The sequence below is a fragment of the Marmota monax genome, unplaced genomic scaffold (genome assembly GCF_021218885.2).
Source record: "Marmota monax isolate L192 unplaced genomic scaffold, Marmota_monax_Labrador192_F-V1.1 WCK01_AAM20220418_F8-fsc00040, whole genome shotgun sequence".
Classification (NCBI taxonomy): Eukaryota; Metazoa; Chordata; class Mammalia; order Rodentia; family Sciuridae; genus Marmota; species Marmota monax.
The window spans coordinates 11,235,015-11,255,935 of NW_026692782.1; the positions used below are offsets into that span (position 1 = coordinate 11,235,015).

Genomic DNA, 20,921 nt, shown 5'->3' on the forward strand with positions numbered 1-20,921 from the left:
CCCCTTTTTTTCTTTTTTATTTGGAGACATACATGGTCTCACTAAATCGCTGGCACTAACCTTGAACTTCAGCTCCTGCTTCAGCCTCCTAAATAGCTGGGATTACATGTGTACACCACTGTGCCTGTCCCAGATTATTTTTGTGTACTTATTTAGCTCTCTCTCTCTTTCTTCCATGTGAAAGGCTTTCTTCTGATATCTGGTACTCCTTGACGGCTCACTATCAAGATTAGAGACTCCAAAGCCAGTTGGAAGCTTGAAGAGTTTGGGTGAGGCTTGTGGGCTTGAGGCATTGCAGGAGAATCATTTGCCACTTTTGGGGTAACCCCCATATCACTGTATCGTCACCTATTTCCTTTGTGACTACTGAGATTCTTGAGGGGGGAATCTTTTAAATTCCTGCTTAAAGAGAACCATTTGTATATGACATATCTGGGTAGATGCAGTAATCGAAGACACAGCCCCCTTCGGGGTGGAGGCAGCCACTTTATCAACCCATTTGGTATGTAGTGCCCTTATCCTCAAGTGTGCACTCAGCTGGCTTGGTGTCTCCTGAGAGATGGACAGACATTTAGAGGCACAGAATAGGGGAAGATATCTGGTAATCATAACTTTTCAAAAAAAAAAAAATCTTTGTTGTTCTTCCTCATCTAAGCCTCCCACTGTACCTCAGTGTCTAAGCAAGTGCTGTAAATCAGGTTGGTTTTGTGTATTCTAAAATTTTTTTGCTATTGTCCTTTGTCCTCTTTTCCCTATTCTTGTGGGAATATGAGGTTGTGGTTGTTGTTTTTAATGCACTCTTAACCTGACCATCCAATGTGTGTATACATAACTAATACAAGTGGCAACTTTAGCAGATTATTGAGACAATTCAAGAATTTTAAACAACATTATATATATTAATATGGAAGTTATGCAAATAGATTAATAAATACCTCTGTTTTAACAAATGACTTGAAACAATGGGAATAAATATAGTTGTTTCCGTGGGAAAATATGTAACTGGTACCTCCAGTGAGGCCAAAAATATGACTGCATTATAACTTAATTGTTCCCTGTAGTTATGTTCTATAAAGTCACCAAGAACATACTGAACCATTTCTGTTTGGGGAAATACAAAGTTAAGTTCCTGTCAAACTCCAGTCACAAAATTTTCATCAACCAATCAGTATATAAACTTGCTTTATGTGTGTTTCTGTTTAAAGGCGTTATATTTAATGCATTTTGTTGATTCACTAATCTTGAACTCTGGACCAAAATATAGCATTGGATTCATGGCCAAAAGCACCGTCACTCATGCCTCAACAAGCTTTATCTGAGATACACATTTTCTCTATCAAGCACATCACAACCTTCTTGCACATAGGCACACTAGACAGCACTTCAGCATTGTGCTCAGGGCTACTCTAAGCAGTAAAATCAACAAAATGCCCAAAATTACCCAAATACTACCCAAAAAAATGCTACTAAGTAAAACATCAAACGGACTGTACACTTGTTTACACTGTGAGATTTAAGACAAGAAAGCAAAGTGTTACAGTGTTCAGCCTCAGCTGGAAATGTATGTCCAGCAACTCAAATTTTTCTCCCCTCTGTATATCCATGTAAAACTCCATGAGCAAATACTGATTTGTGAGTTACAAATATATTTTAGTAAGTAGTGAATTCACAAAAACAGAATCCATGAGAGGGAGGACCAGTTGTATATCCTGTCCCCAGTCCCTCTAGTTCTACAGGGAAAGGGCATTTATAATTCCTTTAGAACAACCATAGCATATTAAGTAACGCATTTGTGCAAACAAATATAAAACTGCTGTTTTTTAGAGCTTTTAGTAGCCAGTAGAATAGATAATAGCCAGTAATAAACTCAGTCATTAATACATCACCTCACTGACATTTACAGCCTTATGAAGTAGGTGTTATTTCTATTTAAAAGAAGAAAAATCTAGTTTGAATGACTTCAATGCTTTATACTCCCACAGCTAATAGAAGGAGGAGTTGGGATTTGTCTGTAACCTAAAAGCTTAACCATTTCTTGGTTTTGAACCTCAACTCAAAAGAACCCTTGTCCCTGCTGCTAGGTCACTGAAGTTGTTTGTGGGGAAGGGCACTGTGCTACAATGACAAGATGTGTGTATGTGTTACCTGATTTATATTTAAGGATAATTCTCTTTTTTAAAAAAAAAAGTTGTACTGACTGTTGTCATGATTATTTTAATTTTAGTCTTTTGCCCACTTTTAACTCTGATTTACTAATATAGTTAAAAATAGAGAAAAATAGCATATTATAATCATAGAATTTTAGAACTAGAGTTTCTTTGTAGATTGTGTAATATAGTCCAGTTACTTTACACATGAGAAAACTGAAGCTCCTGGAAATAAACTTGCCAGAGTCACATGGTTAGTTATCACCAGTGTCCAAATTGCTTAACTCCCAATCTCTTTTCTCTGCCTAAGTTTTTCATAGCCCCTTTTATTCAGAAGATTGTTGTAACCAAATTTGGCAGACTTAGTTAAGACAAAATCTACAGTACTGTTAGCTACCAACTTTTTACATCTGACTTCTTGGATTGAGCCCCTAAACCCAGGATATTTGCAGGGGAACTGGCAAGGGAGGAAGCCGGCCTAGGAAAGCACTTCCTTCTCTTTACCAGTGGCACTGGCTAGTGACCCTTCAAAATGCAAGTGTTTTTAGACTTTATAATTTTTCATAGGAAGCTGGAAAATCAGATATTGTTACAAAATATTGGCAGCCATGTCAAACTTTAACCCATATACTGCAAGACTCAAACCAGAAATAGAAATGTCTGTGGGCTGTTTTGGGGTGCTGGCTTGAAACCTCTGTCTTAGCAGATTTTTCTTATGCTACAGTTTTCAGTTCTCAACACCACTAGTGACTATGAGAAGGAACCCAGTTTTCAGTGACAGATTAAGTGAATGCTCTTGGGTTACATGTATAAGTCAAAAACCATTAAGTGACTAGGCACAATCAGTCTGGCTGTTTATTTTGTGAAATTGTTTATGTGTATTTTGGCCTCATATTACCCACAATGCAAAGACCATATGTGTTTATTACAAGTTAGAATTGATTCATATTTGGAAGTTAGAATTTTGCAGTCTCATATGTTAGCAGACTTGCCATCCTTATCTAATGCATGCAAGGTTCTGGCACAGCATTATCACATGCTGAAGTATGTATTTTATCTTGTTTGAAGGCAGTAGACAAACTACACACCACCTGTTACTCACCTTCTCAGTACTCTAAAAAGTAGAATGTCCCCAAATATATCCAAAAATCTTACCTTACTCGTTTCCTGAGAAAATAATGGAAATAATGCTTTTTCAATTTAAAAAAAAAAAAACATGAATTAATATGAAACTAAGCATTCTAAGTCTGAAGTACAACTGCAGGTTATTGATGAACTTCTTTCCCATTCATATCAGAAAGTAACAGGTAAGAATAAATACCTGGAGAGTTCTGGGAGGAGCAATATCATTTACCTATATATTCAAAAATACACAGATTATAAATGTGCAATTTAGTGAGTATTCACAAAGTAGACATGCCTGGGTAACCTGCACACAGGTTAAAATGTGAAATATTTATAACTACTATTAATGGGTACTTGGCTTTTCATTTGTGAACTATTACATTTAGTGCTGCCATAAACATTCTTGAACATGTTCTTTGATGACTTTCATATTCATCCCCATTGGGCCACATACCAGGCATGGAGTAGCGGGTCGTGGGGTATCCACAGGTTTAAGCTTTAATAGCTGCTGCCAGGTTTCCGTTGTGTTTTGATCATTCAGACTCCTTGAGCAGCATGTGAGTTCCACATTCTAACCAACAGTGATCTTGGCTTTTCCGTTTTTATTCTAATGGGTGTCTGTCTCATCATTGTTCATTTCCTGAGTGATTACTGAGATTGAAACCTTTTCATTTGCCCATTGGCCATTTGGATATCCTCTCCTAAAGTACATTTATTTCAGGTTATTTCCACAATAGCTTTGTAAACTACTTAACCAGATTTTTTTTTAATGAGTAGTTTGCATGTGTTAATATTCTTTTTTAAAAAATATATATATATTTTTTTTTAGTTATAGGTGGACACAATATCTTTCTTTTCATGTGGTGCTAAAGATCGAACCCAAAGTCTCACACATGCTAGGCGAGCACTCCACCTCTGAGCCACAACCTCAGCCCAGCATGTGTTAACTTTCTTATTCAGAGAGCTGGTTAGCTTCCCCGTTGACTCCACTGCACAAATAACTTCTGAGAGATCTCTTGATATATGTATAAAACCAAAATGACTTTGGCCTCCAAAGATTTGGCCTCTAACTTTTGATCCTCCTGCCTCAGTCTCCTGTGTAACTATGATTAGAGGCATGTGTCACCACTCCCAGCTTGCCTTTTGTCTTTTTGGGTTCATAAATTCTGATTGGTAACAGAATAGCTGTTAGTAAATATAGCATTAGTAATTAGAAGAAGAATGGAGCTTAAATTGCCTTTAAAAAAATTTTATTTTGAGAAAGGGTCTCACTAAGTTGCTTAGGGCCTTACTAAGTTTCTGAGGCTAGTCTCAAACTTATGATTCTCTTGCCTCAGCCTCCTGAGTTGCTGGGGTTACAAGGTATGAGCGTCTGTCCCTGGGTAAAAAATATTTTATATGTACAGTTTTGGGGAATTTTTTCCTGCTTATAGATTAATATAAACATTCACAGATTTCTGGTCAAAAATTCAAAACTTATAGAAATATATACCATAGATATTGCAGGTCTTCCATAATCTCACCTTTGAGAGATGATTAAATTTGGTTTTATTCATACAGATTTTCTTAAAATTTACTAACATATATTACAACTGATAATATACTTTATACCGTTTTACCTCTTGCTCTTTTAACCTAACAATAATTGTCGATCCTGAATTTTTAAATTTTTTAGAGTTTATGATAATTGGATACTCATTATTGAAAGTAAGAATGCCTTAGTGGATAGATTTTTAAAATATAACTTATATATTAGTCTCATTAACCATCTAAGCAGTGGCTCATTTTCTGGCAAGACTCAATGTCCATCTTTTAATTTACGTAACATTTGTGTTTCCTAGTATACAGAAGAGTTATAACTAGAAGAATCTAAATTTAACAGGTTGAAATTGACCTGTTAATCCTTTTTCCTAGTTGAGATAGCATAATTATGAAGCTTCAGTCTCCAAGCTGGTAAATGCACTCTCTGTTCTTTGAAACTCATGGATTACCTACTCTCTATAATGTGATGGTGGCTTCTCTCATCTCAGATGGGCAGATGACAGTTAGGTCATGGACATGTGCTCAGATACCTGCAAATCTGCTGGTTCTTCAAGAGTTATGCTTATTTCTAATTTGGTAGTTGCAATGGACAATGTCATTAAACCCTTCCAAAAGCAAGTATCTTGGTCTCTGGAAATCTCTAAGATGATTTTTAATTTTTTTTAAAGCAGTGAGGCTAATTTAAAAATATAGAGTGTAAGGCTATTTTTAAAAACAATAATAGGCAAATTAAATAAAATAGTTTCCAAAGTGTTCTGCTTTATAGAGGAGCATAACATCTAATCTACATACAAAATTTTTATTTTCCTTTAATCTATGGCAACTTTTCAGATTAATCATTATTATATTTGAAGGTCTGTAGTTTCAACAAAATGCACCTTATGTGGAGAATTATTGAACTGCATTTTCTCTATCCACGCCAAAAGGACTAATGTACAAAATAATGTTACTAAATAAAGGTGGTGTGCTTTTTTTAATACCTTCAATGTGGTTTTTTGCAAAATCAGTCTGGTTCTATGTTTGGGGTTAATTGGCTGAGTTTCCTGTACTAAAGTAGTACTTTGCTAGTTGAGGATTGTCTTCCAGTTTTATAAATGTGACTTTCTGTTCCATTGGCACCAGATGGACGTTTCTGTATGGATTGTAGGCTTACAATCTCAGGAACAGAAAATAGACATTCTTCTCTAGAGGCTTTTTTGTGACCGAAGTAGCATCACATAATAGCTGTCCTTAACAAGAACTATGGAACAGGGAAAGGTTTGAACATCAGTGTTATCACATGAAGGGAATGCTCTGCTGTGTCATTGCCACCCTCAGAGTGAAATCTTGGTTTTAATAGCTAATCAAGGGCTGGGGTTGTGGCTCAGCTGTAGAGTACTTGCTTAGCACATGTGAGGCCCTGGGTTCAATCCTCAGCACTACATATAAATAAATAAAATAAATATACTGTGTCTAACTACACCTAAAAAATAACTATTAAAAAATAGCTAATCAAATAATTGTAAAATAAATTATTTTAAGTTGGGCCCCTACCCCCCCAAAAAAAATGATTCAGAATAATCCAACCATTAAATTTGCTTTGGAAACTCTAGGAGATGAAAGAGTATAAATTTAAATGTCTAATTCCTCCTTTCTATGGATGGTGACTATCCAAGATAAAGTGACTATTAACCCTGTTTTTCACATGTTACCACTAGTTGTTTGGGAAAACAAAATGGTTCCCCATTTGCTCTTCTGGAAACAAAAGAAATAGAGCTGTAGTTCTTCAAACTGTTTGTGTAAATGGTCAAATTACTTTTAAATTACTTTTGTTTTTTTAACAGTCTTGTTTCCTGAGCTGAGAACTCATTACCAGACTTACCCCCAAGTATATTTTGTCTGCTAAATTAGCAAATCAAAACAAAACAACAAAAACTCCACCATAACTTGCATGTAGGTTTCTAGCAGTAAGGAAATACATGTGACAGATGGCTTAGCCATTGTTGTGTGAGCAAGTTTCTTGCAATAAACATAAACAAGAATTGATGAGACCTTGAGGAGAGTCATTACACCCTAAACAGCAGGTCTGTCTAGGGATTGTCTGTTGGAGGTTGGAAACCTCCTAGGATAACTGTGGGGTTGCTATTGCTCCCTAATACCACATTTTGTAGCTAGCTTTCATATTTTAGTTGGGGGGGGGCGTCCTTCTGTTGATGTCTTCTATATTACCGATGTTTTAAATGTGTTCCGGAGGAAGTAAAAACCAGATTTCGATGTTGAAACAAAACCTTGTGAAGGAGACTTAATCCCTTGTTTAGGAATGTGGGGATTTATAATTAAACTAATTTAATTTTTAGTAAGGTCTTGAGCCAGTACTGGCAAGCATAAAAGTTTCTTTAACACATATTTTATGGCATATATAAAATTAGCCTTGCTGAGCATAGTGGCGCACACCTATAATCCCAGTGGCTCAGGAGGCTGAGACAGGAGGATCTTGAGTTCAAAGCTAGCCTCAGCAATGTGAGGCGCTAAGCAACTCAGTGAGACCCTGTCTCTAAATAAAATACAAAATAGGTCTGGGGATATGGCTCAGTGGCCAAGTGCCCCTGGGTTCAATCCCTGGTACCATCCCACCCCACCCCCACCAAAAAATTAGCCTTATCTTCCATTTCTTGTGTTTGTGAGCCATGTGGGGGGAAAAATAAAACAGGTACTGTTTATAGACCTTCATTACTTGGTGTCTGACTTTACAATTGCAGTTTTCTCTGCGCTTTTGAATTGAAGAGAGTAAGTGGAACCCCTAATCAAAGACCTAATCAAAGACCCAAAATATTTTGAATGAAGGGTAGTTTTGTTGTTTTGAGGATAGAAGATGTTGTTTTATTCTTTTGGTGGCTCTCTGAAGTGACACTGAAGATCTTAGAATGTCAGTATTTATCTTTCTTGTTTCCTTTAGGTTAAGGTTAGAAATTTGTTATATCGGGTTAAATAAAATAGCAATTCTGCCTTAAAGGCTTTCTTGCTTAGTGGAAAAGCTATGATTTATAAAGCCACAGTGTAACAGAAAAAGGTGATCGTGAAAAGCCTTGGGGCAAACTGGCTGTGTAGTATATTTTAAGCAATTTATATAGGTTACTTTAATTATTATCTTTTTGTTGTTCTTATTAGAATGGCCATTTTTAATAGTAGGATCCTCCGAACTGCTTAAACCAAATCTTGCTTGCTAGTGTTGAAAATAGGTTCGGATTTCTTCTTAAAGTCCAAACCATTTCTTTAAAGACTAACAGATGTTTACTGTCCTTCCATCAGTGAAAGGTGATAGTTAAGTGTGGTCTTAACTAGTTCCTTTCCTCTTTGCCTTGAACATCATGTTCAGTGCAAGTAGATTTGCTTGCATCCACTTGGGCTTTTGACCAAAACACACACCCATACCCTGCCTACCTCTCTGGAACTGGTTCAAGATTTGGAGAGAAGGGTTTATTTGGGGGTGTTTCCCTTGTCTTATCTCTGGGTGAGCAGATGCTAGGGTTGAATTTATTTTGGCCCTTTCCTTTTAAATTTGGAAGTGAAGCAAGAGTTTAAAGTACAACAGAAGAGACTGCCAAACTTTAGACATGAGGGATCCGGGGAGGAAGGTGCGTACCTGCATGCTGAAATATTCTTCTAGAGTTTCTCTCGGGAGTGATGGTCCTTATGCAGATAGATAACTGTAAGCTAATAACTACCACTCAAGAGGAAAATATTTAAAACTATGTAAAGATCTGTGTAGCACTCAAATTGTATGTTTGTGTGCTTAATTTTGGCAGCAATGCCTCTTGTATTCATACTTGTAAAATTGATGGTAGAATCAGTGTATTTTGAATTTTATTTGAAAGCCTTTTGGAAAACTTAGGAAGATGAGTATTTGCAAGGAAAAATGTTTCATTTGTTATTGATCTTCAAGGGAATGACTGAAAAAAGTATATAGATACCTTAAGCGTTCTGTCATTTTGTCTTCTAAAGCCTCAAATAAAGAGAGCTACAAATGGTTATCAGATAAAGGTTACCCAGCTTCTCAGAGATAAAAAGCAATTCTCTTCATTGGTTGTTAAAATTTATCTTTATCCAGTAATTTCAAGCACAGTGTCTTGAGTAGATAGGAGACCAGACTGACTTCTTTCTTTTTTTTCCAGAGCCTGGCCCAACTAGAGAATCTGTGCAAACAACTGTATGAAACAACAGATACAACCACTCGACTGCAGGCAGAGAAAGCCTTGGTTGAATTCACCAACAGCCCTGACTGCCTGAGCAAGTGCCAGCTGCTCCTCGAGAGAGGAAGTGTACGTAAGATTTGACAAATCCTAGAGGATAACAGAGGCTTAGGGAAAATATTCTGGTTCTAAGCTTAGGAATTCGTCAGGATGGCCTCTGTTCCTTGATCTTCTACATGTCCCAGCTCTCTCCATTTTTTTTTATATTTATTTATTTTTAGTTGGACACAATACCTTTACTTTACTCATTTATTTCTATGTGGTACTGAGGATTGAACCCAGGGTCTCACACATGTGAGGCGAGCATTCTACCGCTGAGCCACAACCCCAGCCCCTCTCCATTTTATTTTTGAAAAGCATCATATTTGCCAGATTTGCATATGACGTCAACAGGAAAATTTCTTGAAATGTGTATTAGAATCCTGTCCCTGTTCATCTTGCAGAAGACAGGGCTATATATAAATGACCTCTCCTACCTAAAGTCCTTATCACTGTATAAGACCCTCAATCTTTTGTGTTTTGCCTCCTTCATATCATAGCTTCTGCTTATTACCTTTTACAAGTCTAGGAAATAAAGACCTTGACAATGAAAATTACAGGAAGTTTAGCTTTCAACATTAGAACCTCTTCCAGCTTAAAAATGGCATGGTAGTAATCAAAATAATACTTCTAATGAGACATAATTTGATAAAATTACTAGTTTTTGCAAGAAGGACGTCTTAGTAAGATCCCATCAGGGTACCATGAAAGGGCATGGAGAGTCAGAATCACAAGTAGTTATTAGCAAGTAACGCTAGCTTGCTCGCTTGCTCTGTGTGCATGTATGCACATGGCATGCACATGTTGGGGATTGCACCTAGCACTTCACACAAACTAGGCAAGTGCTCTACCACTGAGCTACATCCCCAGCCTTTTGAGACAGGAATATGAATTACCCAGGCTGGCCTCGAACTTATGACCCTCCTGCCTCAACTTCCCAAGTAGCTTGGATGACAAGCATGCGGCACTGTGCCCTGCTAGCACTAGTCTTCTCAGCACAAATGGTGACATAGTCAGGTGCAATTCTCCTGATTGTCCTAATGTCCAAAGAACTTTAGGCATGCCTAGCTACGTTATCTTGTTTTACAAATGAAAGGGAAGAAACCAGTAAGTGCAAAAAGTAGCTAAAATTATTATCATTGTAGTAAAAGTTTTTAAAATTAGAAATGATAATCCAATATTATATCCTGATAGGAGGGTATCATTTTTAAAAAAAGTTAATCCCTAAAAATTGGTTTATAAAAATTACTTTCCATCTGGAAGGAGATGTAAAATAATGAAAGCAGTTAATCTGTTGAGAGGGCAGAATTCTAGATAACTTTATTTTTTCAGTTTTCATTACTATTGTCATAGTGTTGTTTATGTAATAGGTAGTACAAATTTTAGTTCAGATTATCCTTTAGTAGCTAAGGATTATAGAGAGTGAATAGTTGTCTATTCTATTCTAAGCTTTCTGAATCTAATATTTAAGTCATTTATCCTTTGCATTTGCCTGTGGGAGATGCACAGCCAGCACTTCCAGTTGACTTCTGCTAAAGCTCCAGTGCAGTCTCTGACTGCTAACTCTGGGGCCTTGTTGACAGTTCACAGACTGGAAAGCAGAATTGGTACAATATGTGCTGTGGTTATGGTAGACTCTTGCATTATTAGTGGTTTGACCTATCAGTCTAAATCGTGTTCTAAGTGACTTGAATAAATATCACATGTCAAAATTGCTTTTATTAAAGATTTTTTTATACCATGGTATATTACATAATTCTCACAGCTGTGAATAGCCTACTGTCTTTAGGACTTTTATTTTCATGGAAAATTATTCTTAGACTCAGGTGGCTCAGGCAGGAGGATGGCAAGTTAAAAACCATTCAGGGCAACCTAGTGAGACCCTTGAGACCCTGTCTCAAAACAAAAAATGAAAATGGTTGGGAGTGTAGAACAATGTTACAGTGCTCCTGGGTTGGATTCCCAATATGATTGATTGACTAATGATTAATGAATGAATGAATGAATGAATGATAGATAGATAGATAGGGCTGTTGATGTAGCTCAGTGATAGAGCATTTGTGCAAGCCCTAGTTCAATCCCCAGTACTGCAAAAAAACTATCATATATATTCCCCAGAGTTATAAATGATCAATAGGTTTGCTGGTGGAAAGAAATAATTTGGAGATTAACCATGCAGCATAATGTGGTAGTTTCCTCTAATATTTTTCTTTTTTCTTTTCCACTACCATACTACAGGATTATTTTGAGGTGAAACATCAGTATAAAATCTCTAACAAATCTTGTGACTGAATTACCAATACAATTTTAAGTCCTTCTTCCCCCTCTTTTACAGTCATCTTACTCCCAGTTACTGGCAGCTACATGCCTTACCAAGCTTGTGTCACGCACAAACAACCCTCTACCATTGGAACAACGAATAGATATTCGTAAGTATGGAATTTTCTGATCTGGCTTAAAGAAATTAATTTGTTTAGTGGTGTACTAGTAATAGATAAACTTTAAAAAGTTTTTTTTTTTTTTTCCAGTTTTATAATAGATATGGGCTTGTTTGGTAATGTGCTAAAATTGCTAAGCATACAGAATATCTAGAATCCAGGTTTTCCCCAGAATTTTTGGCCTATGAAAGTAAAGAGGATCTAATACAGTTACTTCCAGATAAATCCCAAGTCATCCCTTTTGTTGTCAGATTTCTTTCATTTAGTTTTTATTGTCACCTATAACTCAAAAAACTTTTCTAGGGATTTTGAATTCTGTGTAAGACCATGTTATCTAGTCATGTAGGAGTAGATTCAAGGCTGCTATGCTTCATATGAATTTGAAAGCCCATCAATAATATTAAATATGAGGTCCCAGCATATTATTTCTCAGCATAAACAATTAAGAGAGTAAAGGGTAAACAGTCTGATATTATGATTTCTTGACCTATGCTTGCTTGAAGACAAACCCCCTTCTCTGGCAGAGCTGTCTATTAAGTGGATGTTTCTTCCCACAGGGAATTATGTGCTCAACTACCTTGCCACACGGCCAAAGTTGGCTACTTTTGTGACGCAAGCACTTATTCAGTTATATGCCAGGATCACAAAACTGGGCTGGTTTGACTGTCAGAAGGATGACTATGTCTTCAGAAATGCAATCACAGATGTCACAAGGTTTTTACAGGTATAGCATATGTGTTTGATATAATAGGAATGGGAAAAGCAACAGAAACATCTAACTTATGTTAATCTACTTAAAAAATTACACAAAATGGGGTTTTTGGCATATTCTCTTCTTCGTCTTTTTTGTCGGCACAAACAAACCTTGACTCATCTTTTCAAAAATGCCTACATAATATTCCCAGTGAAATGCCATAGTTTATTTATTTAGTCTCCTATAGCTGGGCATTTTGTTTGTTTCCATTTTTTGGCTGTTAAATATGTTAAGTCTATTCCAATATATATATTTTGTACTTGAGTAAGTGTATTTGAAAGGCAAATTTTTTGCCTTGGAATTAATTCAGCTGAAGGGATAGTTAATATTTTCAAATAACCCTCAAAATGTTATATCTTATTTATACTTCATCAGCATTTTCTAAGTGTATCTACTTCATATACCTCAGCCTGAGCAGGGCATAGTGGTGTACTCCTATAATCCCAATGGCTCAGGAGGCTAAGGCAGGAGTATCGCAAGTTCAAAGCAAGCTTCAGCAAAAGCAAGGCACAAAGCAACTCAGTAAGACCCTGTCTCTAAATAAAATACAAAATAGGGCTGGGATGTGGCTCAGTGGTCTAGTGCATCTGCATTCAATCCCAGTACCCATCCGCCAAAACAATACCTCAGCCTGAGAAGCTGAACATTTATTTTTCTTTTAAATAGGCAGAGCAATTCGTATCTCATTGTTTGTTGCGAATGAGACATGACATGTTTTTATTTATTAATTTAATATTTGTATGTACTTTTCTGTGAACTCCCTATTTTACGTTTTTTTCCTCGGGGTCTTTGTCTTTTGTCATTTACCTTTCAAATGTGTTTTGCATTTTATCTTATAATAACGTATATGCTGTAGTGCTTATCGGAACTTTTTAAAACCAAAGTTTTAAATCTTGCTGAGGTCAGATTTAGCAGTCTCGTCCAATGAAAGTTAGCTTTTATGTCCTGTAAGGCAACAGGTTGAAACTGATTTCTTGCTGCCTTGTCTAGCCAGTTTTATTAGTGACCAAAGAATCTGTCATCCAGTAGCATGAGTGTATCCCAAATGCTAAAATCAAGCACACATGCCAACTCTTTCTGCCTTAACATATTTTTTTAACCAGGACAGTGTCGAATACTGCATCATTGGCGTCACAATTTTATCTCAGCTAACCAATGAAATTAACCAAGTAAGTGCTACAGCCTTCCTCATTGAAGTAAGTGACATATTTTTTCTTAGTCTTGGTGTTTTCTGCTATGTGTGGGATGATCTTTTTTGGCCGTTGTGTGCTTTTGCGGTAAGTGATTAATGCCCTTTTGAAACAATCTTGTTCCATTGGGCTTTCCTCTGTAAGTGCAACCTAAACTCATTCTTTTTGTCCTGGTCCCCTTCTGTCTCCAGAATATTCCACCCTCCCATCTCAGCTTTTCTCATTGGTATTAATGTTCATTCTAAAGATGAGAATAATGGTCCTAAGTTAAAACCAGGAACCTTAAAAATAGAACCAGCATCATTTGTGTGCCCCTTTTTCCTATATACATTAATGCATTATAGCCATTTATACATTACTTATTTCCCTGTGTTACTCCTAAAGATTTTTTCCTAGATTCTTTTTAGAATGTATGAACCATTCTGCTAATACCAGTTAATTTTTTTCTTGCAATTCTGGGGGTCAAATCTAGGGCCTTTCACGTACAGGCAAGCACTCTACCACTGAGCTGCAACCCTAGCCTGCGTGGGGTTTAATTTTTTAAATAGTCATTGATGTCACATAGTACTACAGAGGAAATACCAGTGGCTTTTGTTTCTGTTTGTGTTTTTGCTGTGGCTTTTTTTTTTCCAGTTATTTATTTTCATATTCAGCTAAAATTTTATAATTATTGAACAGGCCAATATTAATATTAATCATAATATCTCACCTTTAAGTTGTCAGTGTATTAATTACATTAGCACTATTGTTGCTATTGCTCATAATTATGCAGACATTTTTATTAACCCCAAGAAATTTTAACTGTGAGTCAATACTCTTTTAATGCACTAGCTTATAGCCTATTAAAATCTGAAATCCATGTGTTTTCTGTCACAGAAATTATCAGTAATTATCAAAATAGTAGCTTATACTTTTAAGTGGTTATGATGTACCAGTTCCTTTTCTTAGCATTTTATATTAACTAATTTTAATCTCATAGCAGTCCTACATAATAGGTATTGTAGTTATCCCATTTTCTGGATAAAAAACTAGGGCACATAAAGGTTAAATAATTTGCCTACAGTTAAATAGTAAGCAAGAGCATCTGAATTAGAACCCAGATAGTCTTGTTCCAGAGCTTGTGCTCTTAACTGACTGTTTAACCACTATTTCCTTTCTAGTAGGAGAGCATTCATTAACCAGAGATTGTGGCCTTAATGTTCTCCTCTTTGTAGTTTGTCTCCATAAAATACATAAATAGTTGATATAAAATCTTGCATGGCTTTGCTTCTCTTTCTTAAGAAAGTGATGAAGCGGTGTAGCGCCCCTGTAATTCCATTGATCAGGTGACTGAGACAAGAGGATCATGAGTTCAAGGTCAGCCTCAGTAATTTGGTGAGGCCCTAAGACCCAGTGAAACCCTGTCTCTGAGTAAAATATAAAGGGATGTAGATGTGGCTCTGTGGCTTTAAGCTCAGTGATTTGGTACCTTAGTTCAGTTCCCGGTACCAAAAAGAGAGAGAGGGAGAGAAAGTGATAAAAACATGTCTGCCATAGTTTAAGTGTACTCTGTATTATGAACAGTACAGCAGATTATATATGGTTCATGATATATGTTGTAGCAGCTCCTTTGTTATCTAAGACTACATGCTAACACAGTGACACTGAAACTAGAATTGGAATATTTTGAACCTTAAATACCATTCATTTTCCATAATTTTTTGGCTGTCACATTCAATTCAGAAAGTATATTTCTGTCAATTCCTGTTTGCACTTAGAAATAAAGTCAAGGAAAACTTTGTTGTCTGTCAGACATTTTGCTGATTTGATCAGCAAACAGATTTACATTTTTAATAAGGAATCAACTAAAGATACCCTGGATAACCTTGAAATTCTTGCATTCTATTTGTTGAGTGCCTACTATGTGTTCAAAATAGAAGGCATGTTAAAGAAGTAAAAGATTTAGTCCTAGTCAGTGTGATGACACAAGCCTGTAATATCATCCTCTCAGGAGGTGGAGGCAGGAGGGTCAAAGGTTGGAGGCCAGCCTGGGGAATTTAGCAAGGCCCTGTCTCAAAATTAAATGGCTGGGGATGTCGCTTAGTGGTATAGCACCCCTGAGTTCTGTCCCCAGTACCAGAGGAAAATAAAAGATTTGATCTTTAATTACAAAAATATTTATAACTTAGCTGAAAAGTCATGAACAGAAATAAGTAAAAGACCAATACACCACTCATTGTCATTTATTTTAAGTCATGACTGTTAAAGACTATTTTGGAAATTCAGCAGAAACTTCAGCCCTGAGTGGTTTGTTTACCAAAAATAAAGGCTTGCTATTCTGTTTTTGAGACTAAGCCACAATATGACATGACAGTAATTATTAGCAATGTCTGCCAATAGTTTGTTAAGTTTTACCTCTCCAAGTACAGAGGAAAATAAAAATTTGCAGTAAAAATATTTATCCCTTCTTTTGTTTTTCCTCTGTAAGCTATGAGAAAGAGATCCTAGCTAGCTGTCCTAGCAGGACACTGAAACTAGAATTGGAATATTTTCTCACTAGATGATTTAACTATAATTTAAGCTTTAAAAATGTGTTTTGTATTTATGTTGCTATTATTGGAAATCCTCTGTTTTAAAGTCTCTGAAAAATTCTTTCATTTGCTTTTTTTTTCCTATTAATTCTAAAACTGGCATTGGTCTATTCTGTTTCTACACAGGCAGACACCACCCATCCTTTAACCAAGCACAGAAAAATAGCTTCCTCTTTCCGAGATTCATCACTATTTGATATCTTCACGCTTTCCTGCAATTTATTAAAACAGGTATAGTCATGGGTTGGGTCAGGCTTCCTACTTTTCTTTTGAAAGGATGAGAATATGTGGGAATTTGTTAGGGGACAGCTCCAAACTGAGGGCATTAGAGTTTTGCATTGCTTTAATCATTCCTCTCTCATATACTGTACATCTAGAGATATACAAAAAGCCAGCCAGATTAACCACTGAAGTTAAAGAAAAAGACTGTGATTTTCCTACTTCAAAACTATTCCCTTAGGTAAACAGCAGTAAGTGAACACTTATCCCATTCTCCTATCTTAAAGGAATCAAGAATTTACCACAAAGTTAGAGATTTTGCTGTTTGCTTTTTTATAACCACATAAAATCTCTATTCAGAGTGAAAGCATGTTAGTTTTATGGTGTTTGGATTCTTGGTACTTTGAAAGTAGGTTCAGACTGCACTGTTACCACACAAAACTAGGCTGATGCTTCTGTCCCCTGCTGAGTTAGAAACAGCAAATAAACAAGCAACATCTGTAAGGAAAAGTAGATTTTGAATTTTTAACATCCATTTAGATTTAATAACCTGAAGGGATATACAGTATCACATAAGGAAATTACCTATTTTAATGTAGAGAGTTGGTTTTCAATTCATTTATTGATAGAGTTGAAGAAAGAAATATTAACCTACACATTTGTAACAATATTTGGGTTCTTGGTCCCTGTGAGAAATTAAATGGGGTTTAGCTACTAGCTTTTGTTCATTTTTGGTTTTGGGGGGGGGGTTTGTTTGTTTGTTTGTTTTGTTTTGTTTTGTTTTTTTCCTCGTTTTCCAATATTTCCCAGTTTAATTTTTAAAGGCAAATTTGGATTCTTTCTGTTGTCACTGTTAATGATACTTATCTTTTACTCAGTTACTTAATGTTACCTCTGAATTCCCGAATATTCCTGAGGTTTGGCAAGTTGCCTGGCAAAGCTGTTATACACCCTGAATGGGGGAAAGCTTTGGAGAAAACCCAGGGTTGAATCCTCTTCATTGATCCTATCAAAAACAAATGGCCAGCCAGTCACTGAGACACAGCTGGTATAACCTTGGAGTCAATAAACATGCTCACTGTGGAGCTATAATCAGTTGTATAGTCTGCAGGCACACTGCAGGTGAACAAATAAAAAGCATTGGTGATTTTGTTTTAATTATGGTTAAAAAGATTTTTGGTGATCATGGTAAGGATGGTGCTAAAAAGAGGGAGGAAGGAAGGTGACAGGTTGTGAAATTTCCTCAGAACTCCATCCAGAGTTTTACCATAGCCATGTCTAGAAATTGTTAGCCTCTCACAGGCAAATTTCACAACCCATCTTGCTTCAAATTCCCTGTGGCCATTTTGTCTCAACATATGAAAAATAAGTTTTTTAAAGTTTATTTAAGGGGGAAAGGTACACTCATACTCTGCTGGTGGGACTGCAAATTGGTGTAGCCAATAGGAAAAGCAGTATGGAGATTCCTCGGAAATTGGGAATGGAACCACCATTTGACCCAGCTATCCCTCTCCTCAGTCTGTACCCAAAGGACTTAAAAACAGCATACTACAGGGACACAGCCACATCCATGTTTATAGCAGCACAATTCACAATAGCTCAACTGTGGAACCAACCTAGATGCCCTTTAGTAGATGAATGGATTTTTAAAAATGTGGCGCATATATACACAATGGAATATTACTCAGCAATAAAAGAGAATAAAATCATGGCATTTGCAGGTAAATGGGTGGAGTTAGAGAAGTTAATGCTAAGTGAAGTTAGCCAATCCCAAAAAACCAAATGCCAAATGTTTTCTTTGATATAAGGAGGCTGATTTGTAGTGGGATAGGGAGAAGGAGCATGGGAGGAATAGACAAACTCTAGATAGGGCAGAAGAGTTAGAGGGGAAGGGAGGGAGCATGGGGTTAGAAATTATGGTGGAAAGTGATGATCATTATTATCCAAAGTACATGTATGAAGACACGAATTAGTGTGAGTGTACTTTGTATACAACCAGAGACATAAAAAATTGTGCTCTATATGTGGAATAAGAATTGTTGCTGTCATATATAAATTAAAAAAAAAAAAAACGAAAGGGGGGAAAAAGTTTATTTAAGTACCAACTGTACGTTTTTATAATAAATGTTATTAGTAAAAAGGAACAGAAGGGATTTTTATAGTAAGATTAACATGATAAAGTACAGCATCTTTTTGTGTGGAAAACCATCAGTTTGTTCTGCTGAAATACAGTCTGCCTTTTCTGGCTCAGCATCCTGCTGCTGAATCTGGGAGCAAGCTGGGAAGAGAGGAACAATTGTTTGGGGCTCATTGTGTGCCAATTTTTCCAGGCTTCAGGAAAGAATCTGAACTTGAATGATGAAAGTCAGCATGGCTTGCTCATGCAGCTGCTCAAACTCACCCATAACTGCCTGAACTTTGATTTCATCGGCACATCTACTGATGAGTCCTCAGATGACCTGTGTACAGTACAGATCCCCACCAGCTGGAGATCAGGTAACAGAGAAATCACACCACCTGTATCAGCCTGCCCCACAGCTCCTCAGCATGTTCATAGGATAATCCAAAGAACCCCAGTGATTGCTTGTTACTTAAAGCTTAGAATTTTGATAATTTTGATGTCTATTTTTATAATACAAGGGAGAGGTTGTTGGAGGAATCTTATAGATCCCCCAGCATGGGAAAACTCTTAATAATGAATAAGAGTGGGCATGTATGTTCTTGTATTAATCATTAAGAGTCTTGTTATCTATTTAGAATAATACTGCCTTTAAAAATAGTATCAACCCAGCTACTCAGGAGGCTGTAGCAAAAGGATCGCAAGTTCAAGGCCAACCTGGGCAACTTAGTGACACCCTGTCTTAAAATAAAAAAGGTCTGAGAACATAGATCAGAGATAGAATGCTCCTAGCCAGTACCAAAAATATGTATATATCATACAAAGAACTTGAGCTTACATTTGTTTTTGTGTTCCTAAGGAAAAAATTTTAAATTCTTGATGTGGTTGGAGGTGTTAGGATTGTCTAAAATTCCCTGAGAACCAAAGAATGAATGTTTCTTATAGTTGCTGCAATTGATATTTTAAGGGGAAAAGTGGAAAACAAAAAGATCCTAATAGTTACCACTTGCTAAGGAGATAGACATTCTGTAAGATAAGTAGGCAGCGGGATGTGCTCTCTTAGTATCTTAGAACAGAATAATATGATAGTACTCTGTGGACAAAGTAAAAGTGATGTCATTTGTCTTTTTTCAGCATTCTTAGATTCTTCAACTCTGCAGCTGTTTTTCGACCTGTATCATTCCATCCCTCCTTCATTCTCACCTCTGGTGAGTCAGAACCACTATTTCCAACACAAACTGTTTCTAAAAAATAGCAATGAGTGTTCATTCATTTTGTTTTATAGGATAGAAATACTAGGGTTAGTTATCTAGCCTTATGAGATTAAGCTTACAGCCTAAAGGTTCTGGCAATAACAGTTTCATTGTTTTTAAATTATTCCTGTCTATTGGCCAGTTGCTACAAATGGTCAAGTTCTTTTTGTTCATCTTGTGTCTGTGTTTGACTTTGTACTATACTTCACATCCATGTCACGGGCTAGAGCATGAGGATTCATCTGATACTATCCGACTGAACCATTAAGATTGTGCTGAGAAGTTTTGACAATCCCCCAGGCAAATGTTACATAGTGATAAATGGAAACTGTAATGGAAAAACTAATTTGCATACTGTCCTAAGTAACATTTGAAAGATATTAGGAATGCTGTATTTCCTATAGCAACGATTAATCTCAAAATCATTCAGATTCTAAAACCCTATTGGTCCAGTGTTTAGATTGTTGGTCTGAAATGCTGTTGTACATAAAATATACATAAGAAAAATACAGTGAAGTACTGGTTGTTCTACATGGTGTCCACAGTGGACTAATTTCCTGGCAATTGTAATACTTTTCCAAATTAATATGGACCTTTGATTTAGAAGAAATGTGAATTCAGTGCTGTGTGCATCATTCAGGTCACTGCAGGAGAAGGGAACACAGCCATGAGGGCTAATTAATGAAAGGATTGTTTGCAAAGGTATGGGCAGAATTGAAGGGAATTCAGCAAATGGTAGTGGTGCATGATCACCCACAGGAGCGGGGGCCTCTAGGAATGGAGGAAGGAAACCCTGAAGAGAGCTGAAGTTGTAGCCAAGGGGAGGACTGAAAGCAATAATTGTGGTCATTCATAGAGAAATTATGCCAACCCAGCCCAACCAGAGGGTGGGGAGAAGGGCTCCTCTTTTTTTCTGCCTTCTGACCTCCTGCTGGTACTTCCCAGTGGCTTAAGCCAATCAGAATCCAGAGGACAAGGGAATGCTGCTATTGTTGAGAGGTCATATAGTCCCAGGGGACAAAGAGCAGGGTGGAGAAGGATACAAAATAGATTTGGGGGGAGCAAACAATGTAAATATGTAGCACAGCAGGGAAAATGTTTTCAGTGTAAAAGTTGTTTTTTCGGGGAATAGATCTGACTTGACTTGTTTATGTAGTGATGTATATGATATATAAAGCCTGATTAACCAAAAGTCTTTAAATTTTAAAAAAAATAAAAAAATAAAAATAAGCCTAAAGTTTTATTTAAAATATAATTTTGCTTCATATTTTCTAAGCAAAAATCATTAAAGAAGCC

General features: G+C 36.5%; 1 protein-coding gene across 2 annotated transcripts in view; it reads left to right on the forward strand.

Annotated features, from left to right (window-relative positions):
• Window positions 1-8,288: 8,288 nt before the first annotated feature.
• Xpo7 (exportin 7) overlaps window positions 8,289-20,921 on the forward strand; it is a 39,793-nt gene continuing 27,160 nt past the window's right edge. Inside the window, exons 1-8 of one of the 2 annotated variants that reach the window (XM_046447661.2) lie at window positions 8,289-8,428; window positions 8,966-9,112; window positions 11,418-11,511; window positions 12,078-12,244; window positions 13,378-13,470; window positions 16,161-16,265; window positions 18,584-18,749; window positions 19,507-19,580. In XM_046447661.2, the coding sequence (XP_046303617.1) occupies window positions 8,408-8,428; window positions 8,966-9,112; window positions 11,418-11,511; window positions 12,078-12,244; window positions 13,378-13,470; window positions 16,161-16,265; window positions 18,584-18,749; window positions 19,507-19,580 (867 nt within the window). In that variant the 5' untranslated portion in view covers window positions 8,289-8,407. The remainder of the gene's footprint in view (window positions 8,429-8,965; window positions 9,113-11,417; window positions 11,512-12,077; window positions 12,245-13,377; window positions 13,471-16,160; window positions 16,266-18,583; window positions 18,750-19,506; window positions 19,581-20,921) is intronic. The other variant, XM_046447662.2, reaches the window with a different exon arrangement.